At 42.8% G+C, this 27191-nt stretch overlaps 1 protein-coding gene across 1 annotated transcript in view; it reads right to left on the minus strand.

Moving 5' to 3' along the window:
* spon1b (spondin 1b) overlaps window positions 1–27191 on the minus strand; it is a 93731-nt gene that overhangs the window by 11164 nt on the left and 55376 nt on the right. Inside the window, exons 9-11 of the mRNA XM_069685729.1 lie at window positions 17120–17260; window positions 11571–11646; window positions 1548–1730 (exon numbers count right to left, since the gene is read on the minus strand). Of these exons, the coding sequence (XP_069541830.1) occupies window positions 1548–1730; window positions 11571–11646; window positions 17120–17260 (400 nt within the window). The remainder of the gene's footprint in view (window positions 1–1547; window positions 1731–11570; window positions 11647–17119; window positions 17261–27191) is intronic.

Below are 27191 nucleotides of genomic sequence, written 5' to 3' on the forward strand. Positions count from 1 at the left end.
GTTTTTGATACCTCTGACTGCTTATCATCTGTATACGGAACCTTGCCTGGCATTACACCGTTTCTGAATTTTGATCACCGGTCTGTGTGTTTGCATTTGAGTCCTTCCTCTTGGTCCCCGGTTCATGACACAATACTCCCGTTGTCCCCTTTTATCTTGCGGGGCTTTACTATCTGTTGCTTCGTCTAACTTCTAAATTCTAAAAAGGAATATGCCTCAGATTATTTAGTGTTCACAACTTGGCTGCTAACAACAAAGCTAACCAAACAGTGAAGAGATTAAAAATAAAGTCTAAGGTATTGATTTGGCCTCTAAATTGTCTTTTATACTTATTGCTTTACAAATCAGATTTTCAAAAGGAATGTAAAGTCTTCATTTAACACAATGTCTAACACATTAACTGATTGTAAATTGATTACAGTTTTAACAACCCTTATGGAAGAATTATCAGTTGCCAACAAAATGTTCCTCCCTACTGCATTACATTTCATCAATTTCTGAAGAACACAGCCAGTAAATTGGTCCCCACCCGCAAAGGCATTCATTCCACTGTGTTGATTGAGAAAAAATGTTGGAAAAGGTGTTTAAACAAATTCCAAATTAAATACCAGATCTAGTCAGTCAGGTTGAGAAGTCAAATACATATAATTTTTAGCATGCGCAAGATGTCCAGTATGTTAGCAGCAACGACAAAGATCGGGATTTTAAAGTTCCCTTGGCGTTGATGGTCCTATTGCACTACAGGAGTTACACCCTTAATAATGATAAATGGAGAGAAATTACCTTTGTGCTGTATCTTTCACTCTGTTTAGAAGTTGTCAGTGTTATTTACATATTAATGCATGCAAATTTTACTTAACCTTATTAACATGATAGCAATTGCTATTTAGTCTTTAACACAAAATATAGCTTGGGTATTGCAAATGACAAATCAAAGGTATAGATAAAGTTCACCAAAGTCAGTTGTTACTGTGTAAAAAAAAATGAATTCCTGATACAAATTTCATGACCAACATCAATTATTATTCCAATAAATCAGTCTGGATCCAGGACAGAACAGGTCAACATTGCAATTCGTAGAGCATTGCCATTTGTGCAGCAAAAAAGTAGTATACGGGTTTGCTGTACTTTCAAATGTTAAATTTGGGGACTGACACAGCTAACAGTCCCTTTGGTTGCTATTAGACTAATTCTTATGATGGTCCTGTAACAAATGACAAGCTCCAGGTAATTACAGAGAAGTTACGTTCTATGTAATAAGGGGAAAAAAAATCTTCTCACTTCGGCTGCGTTACTAAGTGTGTCCCCATCACCAAATAAATATTTATTAAAATAAATGTTGGCTGAGAATGCCCGTTCTAGTCAAAATACTCCATAATTAAATATGGCCATAAATTTAGTTTGTAAGAAATTACACAGTGGAGTTGCTCAACCATCTCTGTTGCAACATTTTTACAGTAGGTGGAGGGATTCACAACTGTGGTTCTCCACTCTCAAACATAATTTCTCTTATATTGCCACTGTACCATAAATCTGTGTTTTTTTACCCTCAATACTGCATCCTGGTCCCATGCAAGGCTGGAAATCTTGAGTGTGTGGACACGGAACGCTGATGTCTAGCTGGGCCTTTAGCATCCTTTGCCTCATCCTGCGTCCTTTTTCACACGTAGCACTGCTGCAAGCTGACCAGGGAGACCAAGCTGAGTAGATACATGTCTCTGGTGTGTCATCTAAGAGATAAATACACAGGGATATTTAGCAAAGGGAGCATATACCAAAGAAAAAGACACATTTAAATATTTTTGTTTTAATTGTCTAATCATTTAGTGATTGATTAGGATAACAGGGACATTATTACTTAAGCTTAATTTGCAATTTGCCATCTTACTTATATTTTTCATTCTGCTTACGCAAGTGAACTAATTACTTACAGTAAAGAGGAGAGGTGAGGGATGTTGGACTGATATTGGATTGGTTTTTTATTATATCTCTATATTCATACAACCTCAGGGTCGTAACAGGTGGGAATCTTTGGGTGTCTCACAAGTTGATTTGACTCAGATTCTTGGGGTCATGATAAGATCATTTTCAATTCAAAACGATTTTTGATTCAAAATTGATTTTTGACTTAGTACATGCTTCAGAATCTACTCCAGTCCTCTGTGAGCTAATAATGGCGGTGCGGCAAATAATGGCATGAAAGCATAAGATTATTTAATTTTAATTTTTTGAAAAAGTTATCAACTGATAACAATAATAACACACAAAGGCAAATCTAAGACCAAAGGTAACATTTACCTGCAGTGGTTGACAATGAGCACAATTTTCCACTGGAACTCTGGGCCAGTAACTTTCCAAATTGACTGGCCCTGCCATTTAACCACTGGACCTGAAACAATTTGTTTTTGGTATTATTTTAATGTCACACTTCGTTTCTCCTTATGTAAGGGTTCCTATTACTGAATATGTGTTCAGTTGTGAACTATTATAAACTAAAATAGACCACAAGAATCAGATGGGTATAAATGAAGAGGTTTATTAATAACAGTTATTTTTTCAACGAAAGATTTTGGTCTTCTACTTTTTGTCGGTACACACACAACCTCGTGCTGTGTGTGTGATAAAGGTGTAACCGTTTAAAGTAAACAGTCTGCGGCACGTCCGCTCTGTGAACGGTTTGTTTATGAAGCCACAGCGTTAACGTGTGCCAAGACGAGGTGCCGTTGATAACGGGAATACACACACTTATAGCCACCTTGTGTGTAGCGAGGACAGAGGTGGACCTCACTAGTGTGGCAATACTGATAGCCATTTATCGTTGAGTGTTAACTCTAAATGCATTCCTTTCCAACTAATGGACCTTTGGATTAACCGGGGAGGATGTTTACCAGACATCCTGGAACCTTGTCAGTGGTTTTACACTCAAAGTCATAAAGGTGACAAAAGTAACATTTCCCAGCGGACTATCAAGTCCTCGGACACTTCAAGAAACCACCCTTTAGGAGATAAAGGGGTGAATCAACAACGACACTCAGACCCCCTTGGTCGAGCCTGGGTAGAATTGTCTTTGTTCACAATCAAAGGAATTAACACGTAAACATGTACCCTCTGACAGGACCAAAAGACAATGTCGGACTCCGTAGTTTTCTCTGGACCCCTGCCCAATCTGACGAGTGATGACATGTATAGCCGCATGTCATCATTCAACCGCTGGCTGTCGAGGTGGTGCCCAGCAAACGATGTGGGCTTCATAGATAACTGGCAGACATTCTGGGGAAAGCCTGGTCTTATCGGAAGAGACGGCATTCATCCCACTTTGGATGGTGCAGCTCTTTTGTCTCGTAATATGGCTAAGTTTGTTAGTCGTAAAACCTGACAAACCAGAGTTGAGACCAGGAGGCAGAGCTGTAGTCCTACACACTCCTCTGAGCTTCCCTGTGAGCAGTTTCCCAGCCACAATGTTAATGTTATAGAGACTGTGTCTGCCCCCCAACCCAGGCCTTTTATTACAGTTAATTCAAACTCAAATAAAAAAGGAGTAAATCAAAAAAATTTAATAAAAATTAAAACAACAACCAAAGTTATGCCAAAAAATATGAGAATTAAATGTGGTCTGTTAAATATCAGATCCCTGTCATCTAAAGCTCTATTAGTGAACAATCTGATATCAGATTATCATATTGATTTACTCTCTTTAACTGAGACTTGGCTGTGTCAGGAAGAATATGTCAGCTTAAATGAATCCACTCCTCCCAGTCATCTTAATACTCATACTCCTCGAGACACTGGTCGAGGTGGTGGAGTGGCAGCTATCTTCAGTTCTAGTCTTCTAATCAACCCTAGACCAAAACTTAGTTTCTCCTCTTTTGAAAGCCTTGTTCTGAGTTTTTCACACCCAGCTTGGAAAACTTTAAAGCCTGTTTTATTTGTGATAGTATACCGCCCTCCTGGCGCATACTCTGATTTTCTAACTGAATTCTCAGAGTTTTTATCAGATTTAGTCCTGAGTTCAGATAAAATAATTATTGTAGGGGACTTCAATATTCATGTAGATGTTGATAATGATAGTCTTAGCATGGCATTTATGTCCCTTTTGGACTCTATTGGTTTCACTCAAAATGTAAACCAGCCTACTCACCGCTTTAACCACACCCTCGACCTTGTTCTAGCTTATGGCATTGAAACCGAAAACTTAATTGTCTTCCCACAAAATCCTCTTTTATCAGATCACTATTTAGTAACATTCGATGTCCTACTAACCGACTACTCTCCAGTTAACAAAAATGTACTCACAAGATGTTTGTCTGATAGGACTGTAGCTAAATTTAAGGAAACAATTCCAGCTGCTTTTAATTCTTTAGCACATCTGTTTACTACAGAAAGCTCTTATGCTAATGTTAGTCCCTCTCAGCTTGATCAGTTTGTTGATAGTACTGCAGGTTTGCTGAGAAGTACTCTAGACTCGATTGCCCCCTTAAAAAAGAAGATTATTAAACGACAGAGGCTAGCTCCATGGTATGACTCAGAAACTCGTAACTTGAAGCAAATGTCGCGTAAATTTGAAAGAATGTGGCGATCCGCCAAAACAGAAGAGTCTCGTTTATTCTGGCAAAATAGTCTTAATAAATACAGGAAGGCCCTACGGCATGCTCGAGGTGTCTACTACTCCTCCCTCATAGAAGAACATAAAAACAATCCCAGGTACCTTTTCAGCACTGTAGCCAGGCTGACAGAGAGTCACAGCTCCACTGAGCCAAGTATTCCTATAGGCCTCAGCAGTGATGATTTCATGAGCTTCTTTAATGACAAAATCCTAAAGATAAGAGACACAATTTGTAACCTCCTGCCGTTAACTGGTGCAGATGTATCTTTGGAAACTGCTCAAAAACCTGATGTTTACCTTGACTGTTTTTCTCCAATTGACCTTCCTGAGCTAAATTCTCTGATATCTTCGTCTAAACCATCAACCTGTCTTCTAGACCCGATTCCAACCAAGCTGCTTAAGTAAGTCTTTCCCTCAATTAGCACTTCTTTACTAGATATGATCAATATGTCTTTATCGACCGGCTATGTACCCCAGTCTTTTAAACTAGCTGTAATTAAGCCACTTCTTAAAAAGCCTACCCTAGATTCAGGCACCTTAGCTAACTATAGACCTATATCTAACCTTCCTTTTATCTCAAAGATCCTTGAGAAAGCAGTCGCTAATCAATTATGTGACTTTCTTCATAACAACAGTTTATTTGAGGACTTTCAGTCAGGATTTAGAGTCCACCATAGCACTGAGACAGCCCTTGTGCGAGTTTCAAATGATCTACTTACTGCTTCAGACAGAGGACTTCTCTCTGTACTCGTCCTGTTAGATCTTAGTGCCGCTTTCGACACGATAGACCATCACATCCTGTTACAGAGATTAGAACATTTAATTGGCATTACAGGATCTGCACTAAGTTGGTTTAAATCTTATCTATCAGATCGATCTCAGTTTGTTAATGTTCATGATGTGTCCTCTATGCAAACCAAAGTTAGTCATGGAGTTCCACAAGGTTCTGTGCTCGGACCGATTCTTTTTACCTTATATATGCTTCCTCTGGGTATTATCATGAGGAAACACTCCATTAATTTTCATTGTTATGCAGATGATACTCAATTATACTTATCTATGAAGCCAGACGAAACGAATCAGCTATCTAAACTAGAAGCATGCCTTAAGGACATAAAGATCTGGATGACTAGAAACTTTCTGCTACTTAATTCAGACAAAACTGAAGTTATTGTGCTCGGCCCAAAACACCTTAGAGACTCTTTCTCTAATGATATAGCTGCCCTAGATGGCATCAGCCTGGCATCCAGCACTACTGTTAGGAATCTGGGAGTTCTATTTGATCAGGATATGTCCTTCATCTCCCACATAAAACAAATATCAAGGACAGCCTTCTTTCATCTTCGCAACATAGCAAAAATCAGACACATCTTGTCTCAGAACGATGCAGAAAAACTAGTCCATGCATTCGTTACTTCCAGGTTGGATTATTGTAACTCGTTACTATCAGGCTGCCCTAATAAGTCACTAAAAACTCTGCAGCTGGTACAAAATGCTGCAGCACGTGTGCTGACAAGAACTAGGAAGAGAGAGCACATCTCTCCTGTATTAGCCTCTCTGCACTGGCTTCCTGTAAAATCTAGAATAGAATTTAAAATCCTTCTTCTTACTTACAAAGCTCTTAATGGTCAGGCACCATCATATCTTAAAGAGCTCATAGTGCCATATTACCCCTCTAGAACATTGCGCTCCCAGGATGCAGGCCTGCTTGTGGTACCTAAAGTCTCTAAGAGTAGTGTTGGAGGTAGAACCTTCAATTACCAGGCCCCCCTCCTCTGGAACAATCTACCAGTCAAGGTCCGGGAGGCAGACACCCTCTCTTCTTTTAAGAGTAGACTTAAAACTCTTTGATAAAGCTTATAGTTAGGGCTGGCTCAGGCTTGGACTAGCCCATAGTTATGCTGCTATAGGTTTAGACTGCCGGGGGGATCTGACACACCAAGCTTCTCTCTCTCTCTCTCTCTGACTCTCTGACTCTCTCTCTCTCTCTGTCATATTAATGCAGCTCATTAACTCTGTATCTTCTGGTCCCATTAACATTACTAACCACATATCTTCCCGGGAGTTCTTGTGCTCCCTTGTCTTGAAGGTTCCTGAGGATCGTTGCTGCAGACCACCTGCTGCTGTGGACCTGCTCGACTGCAACAACTACTAACATCAGCCTTCCCCATAGTATCATTATTGTTGCTGCTAATGCTAATAGTAGACCTGTTGACTTCAACTGTTACAATTACGATTACCTCAGCCTTTGTCATTACTCTGCTTCTCTCGCTAATTTATTTATTTATTTATTTATTTAGCCAATCTTCACCCTAGTCTACCACTATTATTGGCATTGTAACCATAAGTATGTGTCTGTTGTTGTTCATGTAACAAGGACATATGTTGTTGTGGTAACAAGAACATATGTTGTTGTTGCTCTCTTTGCCTGTCTCTATCCTGCATCTCCTTCTATCCCATTTTCGGCCCATCCAGTCGAGGCAGATGGCTGTTCAACATGAGTCTGGTTCTGCTCGAGGTTTCTGCCTGTTAAAAGGAAGTTTTTCCTTGCCAATGTGCCGAATTGCTAAGTGCTACTCATGGTGGATTCATGTTGGGCCTCTCTTTAAATAACTTAACAAAGAGTCGGTCTAGACCTGCTCTTTCTGTAAAGTGTCTCGAGATAACCCCGGTTATGATTTGGCGCTATACAAATAAAATTTGATTGATTGATTGATTGATTGATTGATTGAAAAGGCGAATCAACAAGAATTGGTTGATAAGGACACTGAATAACAATGGTTGCCTTTCCTATGTTTTATCTGTCTCTCCTCTCTCTCTCATCCCAACATAAACACACCCAACACCTCCTCTTCTCTCCTACTCTCCCTGTGAAAACAGACGCCAGTCATAAATTTAAGAGCATTCTTGTGTGTGTTGTGAAGTACTTTTGATCAGTTCATAATTAAGGTAAACTTGTGGTCCAATCATTCAGGAAACAAGTTCATGTTACTCAATTTGTGTTTCCCTGCAAAATGGTTCAATTCCCGCTTCTGTACGTTATATTTTTACTGAGATATGAAACTACAATTATACTGTAACTTCTACCGTGTGGCCATACTGCCATCCAGTGGACATGTTGAAATACGTCTGTGAATTATTGATAATCCGGCAATCTTTATTGAAACGAGTCATTTAACCCCTATTTCTTTTAATGTAGTAATGCTAGAGTTAGATCTGGCAACCAATTGATTAGGAATTGCATGCACCGTTTAATAATCTATAATGCTTATGAAGTTTGTTTGCCGTAGTTATCTTGTGTTCATGATTATGTTCCTATTTTCATTTAATGTGTGTTTTAAAAACACAAGTGATAAAGAATATGTTACTTTGTGCGAAAATTAAGTAATCAAATAACTACGTGATTATATAGGAAATTTCCTTTATTTCAAATGAAGAAAGTTTGCGGCAGTAAGATGAGAGCTCGAGACCGCCCACAAAGTGACGAGTCACAACATTGATAAAACCACAAACTTTCTTTTGTCCGGGCTTCTTTTTCTTTTTCTCTTTGGGATTCACGGTCCACCAAAGAGCCATATATACTCCTCTTAACCTTAATTATTTTCTCCGGACTTTCTTTTGTTTCGTACTTTCCTTAACTTCTCGACCGTCAAAGTAACGCGTAATTGTATCCAGCTCAGCAAGCTTGATTTTCTTTCTTTTTCTACATCAGTAAAGCCCGCTTTTATATTTTGAAGGTATTATCGTCCGGCCGGCGAAATTACTTTTAAGTTATTTAAACGAGTTAATTAAGAAGTTTTGTCCGCCTTCGGCTTTTGACTACCAGCACTGAACGCGGGACCAGCGTGTTTTGCCCAGGCAGTTAACCAGAGACTTCTACCGATCCACCGTGGTGGATGCTCGGGCCAGCTAAAATAACATCGATCCTTGCATTCGTCGACTGGCAGTGACGGCCTTTCACCGGGTGGAGACCCGTTGCGGAGCCCTTGACGCCACCGACTGGAGCGAACTACAGCTGGACCCCACCGGAGAAGCCCTCTGACAACGCTGCAACAAGTAGGCATAAAACACCCGACACTGCTGTGATCAAAAGTTGATGTAGCGTGTAATATTTTGAAATTTCACCATTCCAAATTTAGAGATCTACGTGATATCCGACCCGTCCGTTTATCCGCCATAAACTAAATCAAATCATATTCTTTATCACTATAAGTTAGTACTTTAGTTCATAACCAGGTAACAATCTTCTTTAAGTGTTTATATTCATTGTATGCTCACTTATTCACTTATTAATCATCAATTTATTTTAAATAAAAGGTCTTCATTTACTGATCAAAGTCGTTGTCTGTCTATATTTGTCATTACAGAACTATGGTCAATGTGTTCAGATCTTACTAAAAAGATAAAGAGACTGATACATTTTCCTGTAATCCTATCTGTTTATTTTCCTCCTAATCGGAGGTGGTGCCCCTTTCAACGAGAGTAAATTTCTAATCCAAAAAGGTAGTTACCGCTACATGTGTAACTGCCTGTTTGCCTCGATCATCCTTCAGGCACATCGGTGACAGAAGCAGCGCTGCGTGCATGTTTCCAGTTTACAGACAGGTGACACACAGACTCAGCATGCACACAGCTGTCAGTTCACTCTGTGCTCTCACAAAAAGCTGCACTTACACTTCCATGTGTGGTCTGCAAAGTCTGCTATGGGTGTTACATGGGTCATCGGCGTTGGGGGAAGTAAAACGTCTGTGTGTACAAAAACTAAAACGTGTTTATCCCGGTAATGACGGTATTGCAAATCCACGTGTATACCTGTATACCACCCACCCCTATCTTTTTTTTCCTCATTTTTCCATTGTCCAGTGCACTCTGTTTTGTTTTTTTTAAACTGTTGCCCTTCTTCCTGGAATTTGACCAGGAGTAGGTTTTAAAAACATTTCACTAGTCCACGGTAGCTTGCCAATGTTGGTAGCTAATAAACAGGTGAAGAAGGCCAGCTCTGTCCTGGGTTGCCCTCTTGACCCTGTGGAGGTAGTGGCTGACAGGAGAATGATCTTATAGTCTTTATGTCTTGATTTTATTTGACAAGCATGCATTTAGGATGTGCTACTGTGTGTAGCTTTGCATTTTTGGTGTGTTCTTTCTCATGTGGTGTGATCTTTCTCTTGTAACTTTGTTGTATACTTTACTCTGTACTGTTTGTTATTGTCCTGTTTTTCCTTTTGTGTTGACCTGCCAAGGGACTACAGATGCGAATTAGCTTAAAGCTATAATCTGGTACGGTGCATCAAATGGTGACATTTATGTTTTAAACTGTACATGGTCCCTTTTAAATAAAATACAATAAATAAATAAATGATGGCCAAGCTGTCGCCTCTGATGGACAACACGTTCCACCCCTTGCAGGAGACCATAACACTGGGAAGCTCGTTCAGTGACAGGCTCCTTCACCCGCAGTGTCTCATGGAGAGAGAGATCTTGTCTTCCTGCTGTGGTCAGACTCTATAATCAACAGTTAACCCTCACACCAAAACGGACACAATGTGCAATAACACTCCTGTTAAGAGTGCTGCAAATCTCCATAATTTACATGTGCAATAATTTTTTTTTTCTAATATCACTGCAATATCACTATCTCACTTCTCAACATGTGCAATACTCATTCATGTTGTACACTTGCTGACTTAGTTTTTCATTTGGTCTGTTGTGTATTAGCTTTAGTAGCTCTGTACATATTTTTTAGGATACACTTGTTTAGTTACTTATTTTTATATGCCCTTTATTGTAATGTTGCACTATCCACTTTGTTACTGTAACACTGTAAAGTTCCCCGTTGTTTAACTAATAAAGGATCATCATCTAAATGCTTCATCTTCTGGCCCTGGAGGGTTACAAACATACCGTTGGGCAACCAGGCAAGTGCTTATGTCAAGCCCTGTACCTCGTGTTCTACCGAAGTCGTGAAGTGCACACAGTGAGATGGGGAAAAAAGGAGTTTGTAAAAATCGATTTTTGGAGGTTATAAATCGATTTCGAGTCTTAGAAGATAAGAATCGCAATTTTTTTGCCCACCCCTATTATTTATTATTGAATCCAAAGGAGACTACGACAGATGCTTGACCACAAGAGAGCACAAAGCAGAGGGATGGCTTTGGAGAGAAAGCAACAAGTGTGATTTGTTAATCTCTTGTCTATTTATTATAAGTAGCAGAGCTACAAGCAGTAGAAGATGTACTGGGTTTAATTAAAAATGCTCTCCAGGGGGTTCAGAGGGCAGAAAAAATGGAGGGATGCTAGAGAGTTTTTAGGTAGTTGTTTACAACATAAATTATATAAAAAATAATTCTCAGGAATTACTCAGGTAGTGGCCACAAACTGATTTAATTTGCAGTACTGCGGACGCATCATCCAAAATGAGATGATCTGTAAAGCATCACAGAAAACAAGGACTGGACTTGATCCAGACACAGCTGTGTCGCTCTGCATCAGTGGGGCATTAATCTTCTTACAGTAGGTCTGAGACAGAGTCCTGGCAGATGTGCTTTCTGACTAATTGACCCGTAACCATTGGTCTTTAATGAGCTTTACAATGTTACAATGTTTAGCAGATGTTTTTTTTCAAAGCGACGTACATCTGAGAGTTAAGAATCTTTGTGTATGCCCTTTGGTAACAATAAGCATCATTAGACACTAAAGCCTCATAGTCTCTGCAAAAGATTTCTTTTAACAATTTTTTTTTTCTGTTTCTAATACACATTAACATGAACAAACATTAACGACCCCCCACCCTCAACATTTGACACTCAAAACAAAACAAGAAGACAAATACAATAAATTATATATATAACAATAATAACAATAATAATAAAAAATACTATAACTATTAGATTAAAATATATAATAAAAATTAAATTAAGGTAAAAAAATAATCAATATTGAATACAATTTTTATTTACATTTACTGTACCTTCTTCCATTTCGTCCTGTCCAATATCAGCAACAATGTCATCTATGTTGTCTGCCACCACATTACACTGCTCTCCCTGCATACACAAGGAAAACTGGGGTCACTCACAACACACATATTTATGCAAAGCATATTTATGAGACAAAATAATCTTGATTCTTTAGTATAGAATTGTGTCTATGAAAATAGAGGATGACCCCTGGCTGTGAAAAGTCTTGTTTCTACAATGTTATCTTCCAAAAAACACAAACACAGCATTTGGATAATGCGCTGCAAATACAGCCAAGTCAACCAAACACAAAACCAATTCCCAATAATGTAAGGAAATACAGAAAACACAACCAAACAGACAACACAAGCAAGTATAGTGCCTATAAAAAGTATTCACCCCCCTTGGATTTTTTCATGTCCAACAATGGAAAAACATTTGGCTCGGTATTCTCTGCAAAACTGCTCCAGCTGGGACAGGATGAGGGGACATCTTGAGTAAACAGCCTTTTTCAAGTCCAGTTACAAACTCTCATTTTGGGTGACATCAAGACCCTGAGTGGCCACTCTAGGACATTCATGTTGATGATTTTAGCCATTCCCAGAATTGGAGTGTCTCATCTTCTGATTGGTAGGTCTGCAGTTTAATCCCGGGCCCTGCAGTCCACATGTCGATGTGTCCTTGGGCAAGACACTGAGCCTGCTGTTTAAAAGTAATCTAATTGGATTAAAGAAAAGTCAGATAGGATCAAATCTTTGTTTTAAAAATATTATTACGTAATCTGTAAAAAATCAGGTAATCCAATCATGGCTTTTATCCAGTTTGTCAAGATGGACGTGGAAGATGGAGCCTAAGGGGCACATATACAGAGCAAATTCACTGGGCCCTAAAATGCACAGGATGGCACAGGACAGGTGGTAGCAACAGGGTGGAGAATTGAATTTACTGTATGGAACAGAGCTTTGGGATTATCGGAATTCCTGGAGATGATGGTGGCAAACTATTTCGCTCTTACGGCTTTAACAGATTCCTGATAATTTTCCGGACAGCCTTTTAAGTATCTCAGAAAACACCTGAAGCCTATCCTTTTTCAATTTGCGTTCTGCCTTACGACATAGTGCACGGGTGTCACTAATCAGTCAGTGCAGAGATTTGCCTCTTGGTTTTCTGACTTTCAGGGGGGCTACAGAGTCCAAGATATCTCCACAATTTGAATTAAACTGTGAGACCAATTTGTGTTCAACTGAAGGGGTTGTGCCTCAATACTGCTGAACTGAGAGGAGGTTCTGTAGGCACCTGAGATATTACTTGCAGTACATTATAGAGCGGGAGGAGCAAACATTTTTTTTTAAAAATGACTGCAATACCTCCTCCACATCCACAAAGCCTGGGGGAACTAAAAAAAAGTAATAATTAGGGGAAAATAATTCTAAGAGCTGGTTATATTCACTAGACTCCAACCAAGTTTCAGTTAGGAACAGGAAGTCTAGGAGGGCGGAGGAGATAAACTCATTTAAAATAAAATTCTTATTAGACAGAGACCTCACATAAAAAAGCCATCTTATACGAGTGGTGGTCGGACAGCGATACATTTTATGTAACAAAGATTGATTTTGTTTACCCTTTTAAAAGTGCATCGTTGACGGGTCCTCTCTGTGACAACAAGAAGAAGGGGAAGTAGGCCCCGAGGCGAGTGTGCGGAGTGTAAACAGTCAATCACATGGAGACAATTGCACCGCATGCTGTATATTAGCGGCCAGCATTCTTGAGCCCACTTTGTTGGGTGAATTCCATCTTTGTTAAAAAAGTGATGGTCGGTCCCAAAACAGAACAAAATTGTCAATAAAACCAACATCGCGAGCCCCACAAGCAGTGCTTGACATTAAAACCCACCAACCTGCCAAATGCGGGTTGAATTGGGCAGTGGCGGGTGACTCACTCACTCTCACTAGCCACTCTGGCAGGTGGCATTCTATTTTCCTTCAGTAAGAAGACTGCTTGAAAGTTTTTAATACGGAACGATCCGAAACTGACGAAAGGGAGAGACAGGCTGGAGAGAGAGAGAGATGATCCAGAGTGTGATCTATTATCAGTTTATCAGAGTTTATAATCATGTGATCCAGCAGTGAGCAGTTAATAATCATGCAGTGCAGTGATGACACCGATCTGTGTGTGGTCTCATACTCTGCCCCTGACTAAATAGGGTCGCGATCTATCCTTTGTGTCCTCTGTGCACCTGTGCAGCAGCTCTCCCCCTCTCTGTGCTGTAACTCTGCATCACAGTTTTTTGTATTATATGATGTCTTATTAAGGTGAATGAGGCTCCGTGTTCATTTGCATACAGAGCAGGACATGAGCACTACCTGCAAACAATATTGCCTTGAGGTTGATCGCCAGTGACAACACATGACGCCCCTGTGAAGAATCATAATGTGTAACAAAGCCTGGGGAGGAGACAACACAGAAGAAAAAACTTGATGAAACAGAAAATGAAAAAGAGACATAGAAAAAGAAAAGACCAAAAGGTCAGGTCAAGATTGGCTTATAATGATCCAACAAAGAAAATAATGTAGCTGCGCTGACTGTAGGACGTATGGCTGTGACAAGGTGAAGAAAAAAAAATTGTGGCTAGTGAAAATGTTGAGTGCCTAGTAACTTTGGAAAAGTCCTTCCCAGTAGAGAGGCTTCCTGCTGGATAGCTGGATGCAGGGCGAGAAGGAAGGCTTGGACACAGTCATGGAGAGTGGGGGCGGCAACAGGGGTGCGGTGTCTGGCGAGTGGAGGAAGTCCTGCTCGCATAGAATGGAGAATTTGTTGGTCAGCTGGAGGGCCTGAGGTGGAAGGGGCGACGGGGGAGCTTGCCACCATGTTTATCCTTACAGGCAGTAGTCCACGGCTCCTCTTGGCTGGAGTGGAGCTAACCAGGGCCCTGGGCTTAGCTCCTAGCATGGTCCAGTGGTCCGCAGCCTGGGCAGCGGCTGCATCTAGTCACAGGACGGTCGAGTCCAGTTCTATGGCGGTTGTCATGGTGACAGCTTGACCCATAGTGATCACAGAGTCCAGGATCCGTTCTTCATCTCTGATCTGGTATAGGATGGATATTCTCCCCTCCAGCTCTGAGATATTTTGGGTCAGATGAAGGCAGCTGTCGCTTCCGAATGGTGAGGCGAGTGGGGGCATGAGTGTAGTGTAGTGGCTGTGTACTGGGGAAAGAGCCATGGCCAGTAAAGGTGTCGTGACAGGGGTAAATGCTTCTCTTTTTTGGTGTAGAAGGCAGGCAGTGGCACAGGACGAAACTTGAAAAAAGCTCCGGCACTCACAGGATCAAGTAACACTGACTTTAATGTGGGTCACACACAGGACGAAAACTTACCTGTGGGGGCTCCACAACCGGAGCCAATGGCAGAAAGCAGGCTTGTAGCATTACACACAGGAGGTCCTAGCAGAAATGAGACTTACCAGCAACCTCCGGGAAGCAGGTTAGATGGCCGTAAGTTTCTCCTGGTTGGTGGTGGTTGTGATGGTGTTGAAAGAGCAGAGCAGCGGTGATATTAGCTGTTGTCACTGTTGGCTAGCTAGCTTCCATGCTAAAACAAGCCGGTTATGCTAACAGCAAATTCGCATGCGGCAGGTGGGAGGGTTAAAACGATCTATGGATGGTTACAATATATTTAGATGTTAAAATATATAGATAAAATAACCAGGATCTAAATGTGCAACCTAAAAATGTGGCTTAAAACTGGATAGCCTCTGACAGAGCTGTGTAAGGTCATTGTTCCTCTGTTGATTCTTCTACTACACTACTCACACTCTGATGGCCTAAGTGCCAATCTCCAATAACTATCTACAGTATAAACGGACATATAGCTATGCCACCTGAGGTAATTTCGGGTTCAGTGTCTTGCCCAAGGACACTTCGACATGTGTCTGTAGCAGTGAGGGATTGAACCCCCAACCTTCCGTTTGAGAGACGACCGATTCTACCACTGGGCCATAGCCGATCCCGTGGTAACAGGCAGTTGCCTATTCTAACTGACCAAAATGTACCAATATCAGATTTTTTTTTTTAAATTTCATTTCTCAAGTGCACTTACACAGACAGACATAGACACACAGCGAACACACAGCGAACACACTGTAATTAATCCTAGTTAATTTAGCATCAAGCATCAACACATGGGAGATGTAATTGAATCACCTGATGATCATCTGATGGGTGTGGCAGCAGGCTCTCTTTTGGCGCTCGGGCCTTTTCAGGACGACTTTCGTCCCTCGTGGCCGATTCGGCTTGAAACGGGTTTCTCCATCTCTCTCTCTCTCTCCGGCTCAGCAGGTAGCTGAATCATCTTCATCTTCACCCCCCTTTCTCTGGCTGGGGTGAGGTCTGTTGCAGTTTTGCCAGACATCGTTCGGGAGTGTCTTTTGTGCAAAGTCTCCTTTAAAGGTTGCTGGATTCGGCTTCTTCAACCCATTCAGTGCAGCACGGGATCAGCACGGTGATACTGGTGGCGTACTGCGGCCCAGTACACAATAAGGCTACTTGACGGCTTAGGACTTCAGGAGAGGTTCAGGCTGCATGAGCTGACAGCAGAACCTGGGACAGGCCATGTGGCCAACCCTCCCCCCCCCAGGGGGGAAAGAGAACTCAGAGGAGTCAGGAACAAGAGTAACAGGACAAGAGTAACAGGACAAGAGTAACGGGACAAGAGACAGGACGAAGAGCCAACAGGAGAAGAGACCAAGAGGAAGTTGCTTGGAGCTCTATAATCTTGGGACCAGAGGGGTCTGGTCTCTGTGGTCCCTCTCCAGCCACACCCATGAGGAGAAGGCTCTGAGATTGAGATTATGTCTTTTAAAGCATTAAAATCAATATTGCCTACTTCACATATTTAATTCTTCCATATTTAAAAGTTGGCCTCTGTCAACTAAAGAACGATACCAAACACTTTATATTAATTGTTGAATAAAACCTGTTGAAAAGGGATTAAATGAACTAAATAATTAAAAAACAAGGTTGATGGCAACATCCATTATGACGACAAAAAGTATATACATGTACACGTACATGTCTGCATATGCACAGGTAAACCTTTCTGCACATCACATGAATGGATTAAATGATCTCACTTGTCCACATGTGGTCTTCCTTTGTTAGCAGACAGACATGAGGAGGAGGTGTGATCAGGAGGAGGAGAACTGCAGTTTCAGATTCACATTAAAACAATTTACACAGTTTTAAAATATGTTAGCTCAACATAACATTACTTTAAGTACATTTCAATTGCATAGGAGAATCAGTCACTTTAGTCCTTATATTCTTTGCAGAAAGGATGTGTCAGCATGTGAGTTATCTTCTCTGGAATGTGAGAAGGGTCGTAAACTTGGGGGATGGTTGGTACCTATATTGACCATTTGTAACAGCACTCTTCTTACAGACTCTGCATGTGTCTGTTCCAATGATCAGAATACTTTGTAAAAAAGATGCAGAATGAAGGTCAAGGCGATTCACGCTACAACACACACAAAGCCTACAATTTTGATACATATTACATCATATTACCTTTCTAGCAATGCGTTCCAAAACCACCCTTGCTACAGGGGTAATGGCTCCTCCCTCTGGGTCATAGAATGGGCTCTGAGGGTGGTCCAAACTGGTCAAAGGTCGGATCTTCTCCTGAGGAACGGTGGGCTTGTTTGGCGACTGTAAGAGGCCAATACAGGAGGGTTAGTGAACAAGTTAGTTACTAAGTTCAGTTTGCAAATCTGCTGTAATCAATATCTTTATATGAACAATGGATCAAATTACTATGTGTCATGTGTGTTGCTCATAGACAAAACCCATGAGTAATTATTATTCAACTCTTCAGTTCCCCTAAGCTCGATTGACCAATGAAGTGTTTTTAGTTCATTGTTTCAGTTCAGTATGACTAATCTGACCCTTGTGTGGTGTTCATGTTTTTGTTACTTTGCCAATGTTCGCGGGTCAGGTTGGGCCATTACATTTTGGGTTTTTTGTATCAAATCAAATCAAAATCAAATCAAATCAAATCAAATTTTATTTTTATAGCGCCAAAGAGTTATCTCGAGACACTTTACAGAAAGAGCAGGTCTAGACCGACTCTTTGTTATGTTATTTAAAGAGAGGCCCAACGTGAATCACCATGAGTAGCACTTAGCAATATTCGGCACATTGGCAGAAAAACTTCCTTTTAACAGGCAGAAACCTCGAGCAGAACCAGACTCATGTTGAACAGCCATCTGCCTCGACTGGATGGGCCGAAAATGGGATAGAAGGAGATGCAGGATAGAGACAGGCAAAGAGAGCAACAACAACATATGTTCTTGTTACCACAACAACATATGTCCTTGTTACATCAACAACAACAGACACATACTTATGGTTACAATGCCAATAATAGTGGTAGACTAGGGTGAAGATTAGCAAAATAAATAAATAAATAAATTAGCGAGAGAAGCAGAGTAATGATAAAGGCTGAGGTAATCGTAATTGTAACAGTTGAAGTCAACAGGTTTACTATTAGCATTAGCAGCAACAATAATGATACTATGGGGAAGGTTAGTAGTTGTTGCAGTCGAGCAGGTCCACAGCAGCAGGTGGTCTGCAGCAACGATCCCCAGGAACCTTCAAGACAAGGGAGCACGAGAACTCCCGGAAGATTTATGGTTAGTGATGTTAATGGGACCAGAAGATACAGAGTTAATGAGCTGCATTAATATGACAGAGAGAGAGGGACAGAGAGGGAGAGAGAGGGAGAGGGAGAGAGGTGAGAGAGATGAGAGATAGAGAGACAGAGTTTTGAGTTTTAAAACACCCTTTATTTTCAATTTTCAAAAGGGAAAACTCATAAATGTACAACAATAATAAAAAAGAGACTAAATGTCTCTTAGCTCACACAATCAAAGAAAAACCAAAAGACACCAACAAAATGTTCATCAGCAAAAAATCACATAGTAGCCTCTTACCACTCTACGGCCCGCCAACGGGCCGTCATGGCGATCACTGCAACATTTGCATATCTGCTACGATGCTTACTTTATGTTGTCACTCATGTGTCACTACGTTAGAAAGCTAAGATTCTCAAGATTCTATTGATATAAACCATTAAAAGATCCAATCACCACAGCGGGTGCAATTAACGCCAACAATACATAAACAAACAATTACTAAATTGACGTAACTCACCAATGAAGGCTCACTGTATTCCACTGATGCATATTTTTTTCATAAATTCACTCCTGGTACATTGCTAAAGGTCCAGATGATATAATCCAGTAAAGTATTTAGTCCAAAAGCATTATTCCATCAATAAGTATTCATAGATTGCCGTTCGTCGTTACTAATCGGCCGTCAGAAATGGCTCTTTTCCCCGTGTATTTACTGTAATATATTCATATACCGCTCCGTTCCGATATCAAAATGGAGGCAAGCTTCTTAGCTTTCTATAGAGGTCTTATTTGAACCAATAGGAGCTTCCATTACTGATTCTCAGCTTACAGTAGCCAACGAGAGTTGGCGTTGAAGGAAGGTGCCTGTTCCTCTTTGACTGAAGGCAGAGCCAGCCAAATGCAACCGAACAAAGTGTGATTGACATCAGCTGAAAGCCAATGAAATTCTGAACACGGCAATATATGATGTGTCTGGGTAACTGTAGATGCAAGCCAAGGAGGGGGGAGCGTAAAGGGAAAAGTGATGAGGCTGAGCTGGCTGCGTCTGTGCGCATTAGGTGCGTAAACAGAGAGAGCTGTCTTAGAGCCGTTGTTTTGGACTGTTGACCCCTCAAAGTAATGATTATATTGTATAACTTACACATATATATTTATATATATTATATATATATTACTTTATAGTTATAAATAAATAACCCTTATTTAGAGTTATGAATGCGCATTTTGTCGATCGTTTTCCCTGTGCGTCTGCTGACCTGCAGGTGTACGTGTGTGTAATATAACATATATAACTGTATATTATTACATAAATAAGTCTTAGTTTGAGTTGCGAATGCGTTTTGTCGGCTGAAGTGCAGGCAGTGTCATGCAAAGACGCCAGTAAAGTGCTCGTCCTGGGACGTGCCGTTGTGCTTTGATCTCGCTCTGACTGTTCCAATGGCTGCCATGTTACCAACAGGCTGTGAATTTGCATACAGAGGAGGGGGGCTAGTGGGGGGCTGTTATGTTTTTCATCTAGCACTTGTTTTGACTCTTTTATATGCACAAGTTTAGTTTCAAAAGGATAAAAGTGCACTAAAAAGTTGTTTATGCTTCAATAGTTCTGTGTCAGAAGTACTGACAGTGAATCTGGGATAGGGTACCTTTAAGTGTCACCTTTCATTAGAGCCCTGAACCATGTCTGTAGCTTGAAGCATTCAAAAGTTATAGTCATTTTATCCTCAGTATGTGGCCTTGGTTAGCATGGGTCCTTTGGAGTCTCCAAGTGGTCCATTTTGGAAACGCATGGACCAACCTTTAGAAAAACAGCTGTAAACAAATTAATTTTTTGTGTTATTCTTATCTACTTTGGACTGAGACAAGTTTACAACTTTTGCTAGGGCCCTATGTTGTTTTCCAGGTCATACCTGTAAGTGTGATCCTCTGCAGGCTTTTTTTGCAAAGAAAAATTCAGGCGACAATAAAAATTTCTAATTTCTGTGTTGTTCCAAATTAAATAACTCAATGCCAGTAGCACTGACAGTGATTCTGACTGTTTGAGGAGGAAATTCAGAGTCTTACCTTTCAAACAAGCCAAAACCCATGCATGTACCCCAAGTGATTCAAAAACAGACCTTTATTTACTTTTTCAATGCTTTTTCTAGGCGTTTTAGCTGAAAATGCCCGGAGTGATAAGGGGTTTTAACAACAAGTTCTCCATCACCCCTCAGAGAGCAGAGAACATCTGCAACGGCCCATACTTGGCTAAAAGTCTGCAGTCTGTTCGTCATTTTATAATTCAAAAACTCAACATTCAGCCGGGACTTCAACAGACCCTGTAGGACCGGCACCGGCTGCACGCTGCCGACTCCCAGGGCCTGGTTCTTCCTTGTTAGCCAAATGGCTAACTTAGCAGAACCAGTGATGAAGTTCATCAGAGTGTGAATACTCTTTTTTTTGACCGAGTATCTCGGTCCAAACACAAACAAAACAATAGAAAATGTCTCCCCGAGAGCCTGAAACCATTCTTTTAACAGGCCAAGCAGAGGAGCGAGCCTCGGACACACAACAAAAAAATGAGACAAGGTTTCAGTCTGAGGACAGAACAAACAGCCCTCTCCCACCCCAGGATCAATGTGTGCTCTGTATCTGTTCATAGCTATTGCCCCGTGTACAATCCTCCACTGGAGGTCAGCTGTCCTCTTTTCAACGGGCAGCTTGTACAGGGACCGCCAGCTGCCTTTTGGGGAAACGTCTGGACCAAAGAACTCAGCCCACCTCGACTCTCATCCCTGACAAGGACCGGACATGGAGGACCTTGACGCACACCTGGTAGAGGGCCTTCTTCCCTGCTTCCTGGAACCTGTCCAGGAGAGGGGTTCTGAGGGACAGCAGCTGACCAGCCCCCTCCTGCCACCCCCCCACTGCTGGGGCAATAGACAGGGAGGGAAACCCATACTCGCTGCCCTCAGACCACTGGCCACACAGAGTATGGTTCCTCACAAAGGTCCTCAGAGGTTGCGGAAATGCAGCACAGACCTCCTCCACCACCCTGTGGACCAGTCTGGTGGATGTGATGTTGGTCTTCTCTCTCAGCAAGTCCACAGAGGTAGACGTCATCCTCATCAGGTGACCAAGTTTGGTGCAGTCCGCCCCCCTGAGGCTGGACCACAGGGTGGCTGACTGAAGGGTTTGAGTCCTGATGAAGCCGTTGAAAAACAGGGGTTCCTCGAAAAACCACATGCCCGCAGTCTCCCCAGCCACGCGAGAAACCGTAACAATCCGCCATGCCTGCAGTACTGAGCTGTAGAACGGCATCAGACCAGGAAGGTCCAAGCCCTCAGGCTGCAGCAGGAACAGCTGTTTACCGTATCCAAAACGTCCGGCTCTCCTCAGCAGCAGCTGAGCTGTATCCAGCCAACTGGGACCACAGTTATAGAGCAGCCTTTGTGCTGTGAACAGTCTGAAGGAGGCAATCTTGGCCTTGATGTTGATGAGCCCCTGCCTATCTTCATCCACTGGCAGGTAAAGAGCTGCTGCCCTGATCCAGTGGTTACCAGTCCAGAAAAAGTCCACTATTGTCCTCTGAATGTCCTCCATCAATCCTTCTGGTGGTGTCAGAGCCACGAGTCTGTGCCAGAGAGTCGAGGCGACCAAGTTATTGGCGACCAGGACTCTATACTCCCCTATACGACAACTGCGGCAGCAACCATTTCCATTTAGACAACCGTGCACACACTTTCTCCTTTAATCCCTCCCAGTTCTGTCTCTGAAACCCTTCAGTGCCCAAAAATACCCCCAACACCTTCAGCCCCTCCCTCCCCCACTCAAGACCCCCAGGCAGACTGGGCACTGCCTGATCTCTCCACTGACCCAACAACAAAGCCTCGCTCTTAGCCCAGTTCACCCGTGCAGACGTTGCCCTCTCATACAGGGACAGGGTGTCCTGCAGACACTGAACATCCCCCCGGCCGCAGATGAAGATGTTTATGTCATCTGCATATGCAGAGACTGTAAGGGGACCCTCAACGCCACAGGACCCGGGTAGAGAGAACCCGCTAAGCCGACCCCTCAACCTGCACAGCAAGGGCTCAATAGCTAAGCTATATAACTGGCCAGAGATGGGGCAGCCCTGCCTGATCCCTCGCTGTACAGGGATTGACCGGCTCAACCCTGCCCCCATCTTCACCAAACACTGTGCACCCCTGTACAACAAACCAAGCCACGATACAAACCCGTCACCAAAACCAAAACCCCTGAGTGCAGAAAACAAATAAGAGTGGTCCACCCGGTCAAATGCCTTCTCCTGATCCAAAGACACAATCCCAACATTTGCATCATACACGTTACACACATCAATCACATCCCTGATCAGAAAAACATTGTCCATAATCGTCCTGTCCGGGACACAGTAGCTCTGATCCAGGTGAACAATGTTACCCACAAAGTCTCTCAGTCTGTTGGACAGAGCTCTCAACAGTATCTTGTAATCTGTGCATAAGAGGGCTACTGGCCTCCAGTTTTTTAAAAGTGCCAGATCTCCTTTCTTTGACAGCAAGGAGAGTACTGCCCTCTGACAGGACACCGGGAGAGATCCTGTCCTCAAACTCTCGAGCAGCACAGCATGGAGATCAGCTCCAACAATGTTCCAGAAACATTTGAAAAAGTCAGCAGACAGCCCGTCAATCCCAGGGGCTCGACCTGAAGCCATCTGACCCACAGCTACAGTCAGCTCCTGCAGAGTCAGCTCGGTGTCCAGAGCAGCTGCTTCCTCCGCGCTGAGCTGAGGAAGACCCTCCAGGAGCTCCTCGCTGCACTCAACGCTGCAGTCCTCCGCTCCATAGAGGTCTGCATAGAAATCCACAGCGTGGCTCCTCATCTCAGCTGGGTCAGTCGTTACCCTGCCCCCTGGAAGCTTCAGGCAGGACATCAGCTTCCTCTGGGCCACAGACCTCTCCAGGTTAAAGAAGAAGGAGCTTGGGGCGTCCATGTCCTTCAGCTGCAGGAAACGAGACCGGACCAGGGCTCCCTTCACTCTCTCCCTCAGGAAGGAACTCAGCTCTGTGTTCTTCTCCCGCAGCTGTGAACCAGTAGTGGTGGTGCGCTGTAAGCCTTCCTCAATGTTCTTAATATCAGACTCCAGGTTTCTGACAGCTGCTTTCAAGTGGGCAGAGAAGTGAGAGGTGTACTGCTGGCAGAAGACACGGATCTGTGCCTTTCCAACCTCCCACCACAGCTTCAAGGAACCGAAGTCAGCTTTCTTTTTCTGCCACTGCTCCCAGAACACCTCAAAGCTCTGACAGAAAGCACTGTCCTGAAGCAGTTTGTTATTAAAATGCCAGCAGGACTTCACCCTCTGACCTGGAGACAGAGCTAGCTCAAAGCTAACAAAGTGGTGATCCGTGAAGCCGACCGGGATGATGTGGCACTGAACCAGTTTGGGGCTGAGGGTTTTAGAGATGTAGAACCGGTCGAGTCTGGCTGCACGGACTGTGTTGTTATGGACTCTGACCCATGTGTACTGTCTGGATTGAGGGTGTTTGATTCTGAAGGTGTCTAACAGATCGCAGTGGGAGATGACAGAGCTCAGAGACCAGGATGATTGTGGGTGAGGTTCCTCTCCTATCCTGTCTATGGTGAAGTCTAAAGTGCAGTTAAAATCCCCCCCGATGATAATTTGGTCCTGATGGAAAGCCATCAGCTCGTTTTTTAACAGAGAGTAGAAAGCTACTCTCTGTGAACCAATGTTTGGGGCATAAACATTTACAAAAACAAACACAGAGTCTTCTATCTCTGCTCTGACCACCAGCAGGCCGCCCTGCACCACCTCACTGCAGGATAGCACCTTAGCATTAGCAGAGGCTTTGAATAAAACAGCCACACCTGCACTGACGTTAGTGCCATGGCTGAGCTTACAGGAACCGTCCCACCATAAAGCCCAGTCTGTCTCATCAGATGGATCGCTGTGTGTTTCCTGCAGGAACAGCACATCAATCCTCTTCTGAGCACAGACCTCAGATATCAGAGCTCTTTTATGTCTGTCTCTCCCACCATTAATGTTAAGAGATCCTGTTCTACGGCTCCCCATAGAAAAAAGAGACAGAAAGAGCAGACAGACAGAAACAAGCAAACAACTGTAAAGAAGAAACACCTTGTGATGCATGATCATTTTATCTTCGAGATTTACGGACCGTTTTACTCTTTACTTTTCTCCGATTAGTGATGTGTTTCTTTAGTCTGAACCTTTTCTTTTCGTCCAGGAGGTCAAAACCTACCTGTTTCTTCAGAGTGATGACTGATTTAATACATTTCTCTGTGTCACTGAAGTAATCACTCACCTTCACAGCTTTTTTATTAAATGTTTCATCCATGAAACAATTTATTTCCCCTAAGGTATAGAGGTCTGTGCCTCTGTTAGAGGTTTCAGTGTTATCAGAGTCATAGTCCTCCTCCATGTCCTCTCCATCACATGAAGCCTGACTACACCCTGTCTGAACACCTCCTTTGCTGACGGGAGCCGCCTCCTCATCATTAAGGTGGGATTCACCTTCAGCTGCTGCAGACTGAGAGCTACTCAGGTTTACAGCAGCTACAGAAACATCACTAGACTTACCTGCCTGAATATTATCTGCTGCAGACTGAGAGCTACTCAGGTTTACAGCAGCTACAGACACATCACTAAACTTACCTGCCTGAACATTATCTGCTGCAGACTGAGAGCTACTCAGGTTTACAGCAGCTACAGACACATCACTAAACTTACCTGCCTGAACATTATCTGCTGCAGACTGAGAGCTTCTCAGGTTTACAGCAGCTACAGACACATCACTAAACTTACCTGGCTGAACATTATTTGCTGCACACACCTGCATCTCTACAGCCTCTCTCAATGACTCATCATTTACACTAAATGATTCAGAGTTAACAGCAGCATGAGGAGCATAATCCACTTCTGCACCCATCGCTGCCCCAGCAGCGGGCACCGCTGCTTGGACGTGGCGTCAGCCGCGGGCGCAGCCCGAAACAGGTCACCAAATGGTTCAGCAGTGTTAGCAGCGTTAGCAGCCTGCTTCTGCTTGGAGACGGTGATCCGCGTGGAGGGCACTGACAGCGGGGACACCTGTACAAACAAATCACGGAGCACCACGCCACTCTCGATGAGATTAAAGACCAGCGGCTCCGTCTTCATAAACACCACCACACCTTTATTCATGCGGGAGGAAAAAGCACAGGTTGTCATGTCCCACCTGCTCTCCCACAGCCAGCAGAACTTCCTCCACAGACACACATTTACGTCTGGGGGGACTATCCGGACTCCCTGCCGGATAGACGGGGGTGACGTCTCGGCGGATGCCATTCCTCCAAACAAACACTCAAACCCAGCAGATCAATCTGGGAACAGTCCGCTAAAAGATTTAATAGAAATACTCTTACCTGATCACACACATACAGCAGAAAAACACTGAAACCAGAAACCAGGTGATAGAAACCATTCGAATTCTCCACGCCACTCACACTCCTCCACCACCACGCTCACACACCGGAAACGGAGAGAGAGAGAGAGAGAGAGAGAGAGAGAGAGAGAGAGAGAGAGAGAGAGAGAGAGAGAGAGAGAGAGAGAGAGAGGAGCTTGGTGTGTCAGATCCCCCCGGCAGTCTAAACCTATAGCAGCATAACTATGGGCTAGTCCAAGCCTGAGCCAGCCCTAACTATAAGCTTTATCAAAGAGAAAAGTTTTAAGTCTACTCTTAAAAGAAGAGAGGGTGTCTGCCTCCCGGACCTTGACTCGTAGATTGTTCCAGAGGAGGGGGGCCTGGTAATTGAAGGCTCTACCTCCAACACTACTCTTAGAGACTTTATGTACCACAAGCAGGCCTGCATCCTGGGAGCACAATGTTCTAGAGGGGTAATATGGCACTATGAGCTCTTTAAGATATGATGGTGCCTGACCATTAAGAGCTTTGTAATTAAGAAGAAGGATTTTAAATTCTATTCTAGATTTTACAGGAAGCCAGTGCAGAGAGGCTAATACAGGAGAGATGTGATCTCTCTTCCTAGTTCTTGTCAGCACACGTGCTGCAGCATTTTGTACCAGCTGCAGAGTTTTTAGTGACTTATTAGGGCAGCCTGATAGTAACGAGTTACAATAATCCAACCTGGAAGTAACGAATGCATGGACTAGTTTTTCTGCATCGTTTTGAGACAAGATGTGTCTGATTTTTGCCATGTTGCGAAGATGAAAGAAGGCTGTCCTTGATATTTGTTTTATGTGGGAGATGAATGACATATCCTGGTCAAATAGAACTCCCAGATTCCTAACAGTAGTGCTGGATGCCAGGCTGATGCCATCTAGGGCAGCTATATCATTAGAGAAAGAGTCTCTAAGGTGTTTTGGGCCGAGCGCAATAACTTCAGTTTTGTCTGAATTAAGTAGCAGAAAGTTTCTAGTCATCCAGATCTTTATGTCCTTAAGGCATGCTTCTAGTTTAGATAGCTGATTCGTTTCGTCTGGCTTCATAGATAAGTATAATTGAGTATCATCTGCATGACAATGAAAATTAATGGAGTGTTTCCTCATGATATTACCCAGAGGAAGCATATATAAGGTAAAAAGAATCGGTCCGAGCACAGAACCTTGTGGAACTCCATGACTAACTTTGGTGTGCATAGAGGACACATCATGAACATTAACAAACTGAGATCGATCTGATAAATAAGATTTAAACAAACTTAAATTAAATGTTCTAATCTCTGTAACAGGATGTGATGGTCTATCGTGTCGAAAGCAGCACTAAGATCTAACAGGACGAGTACAGAGAGAAGTCCTCTGTCTGAAGCAGTAAGTAGATCATTTGAAACGCGCACAAGTGCTGTCTCAGTGCTATGGTGGACTCTAAATCCTGACTGAAAGTCCTCAAATAAACTGTTGTTATGAAGAAAGTCACATAATTGATTAGCGACTGCCT

This window comes from Semicossyphus pulcher, unplaced genomic scaffold (genome assembly GCF_022749685.1).
Source record: "Semicossyphus pulcher isolate SPU_LCO1_2020_fin unplaced genomic scaffold, fSemPul1.0.p SCAF_8, whole genome shotgun sequence".
In the NCBI taxonomy this organism is placed as follows: Eukaryota; Metazoa; Chordata; class Actinopteri; order Labriformes; family Labridae; genus Semicossyphus; species Semicossyphus pulcher.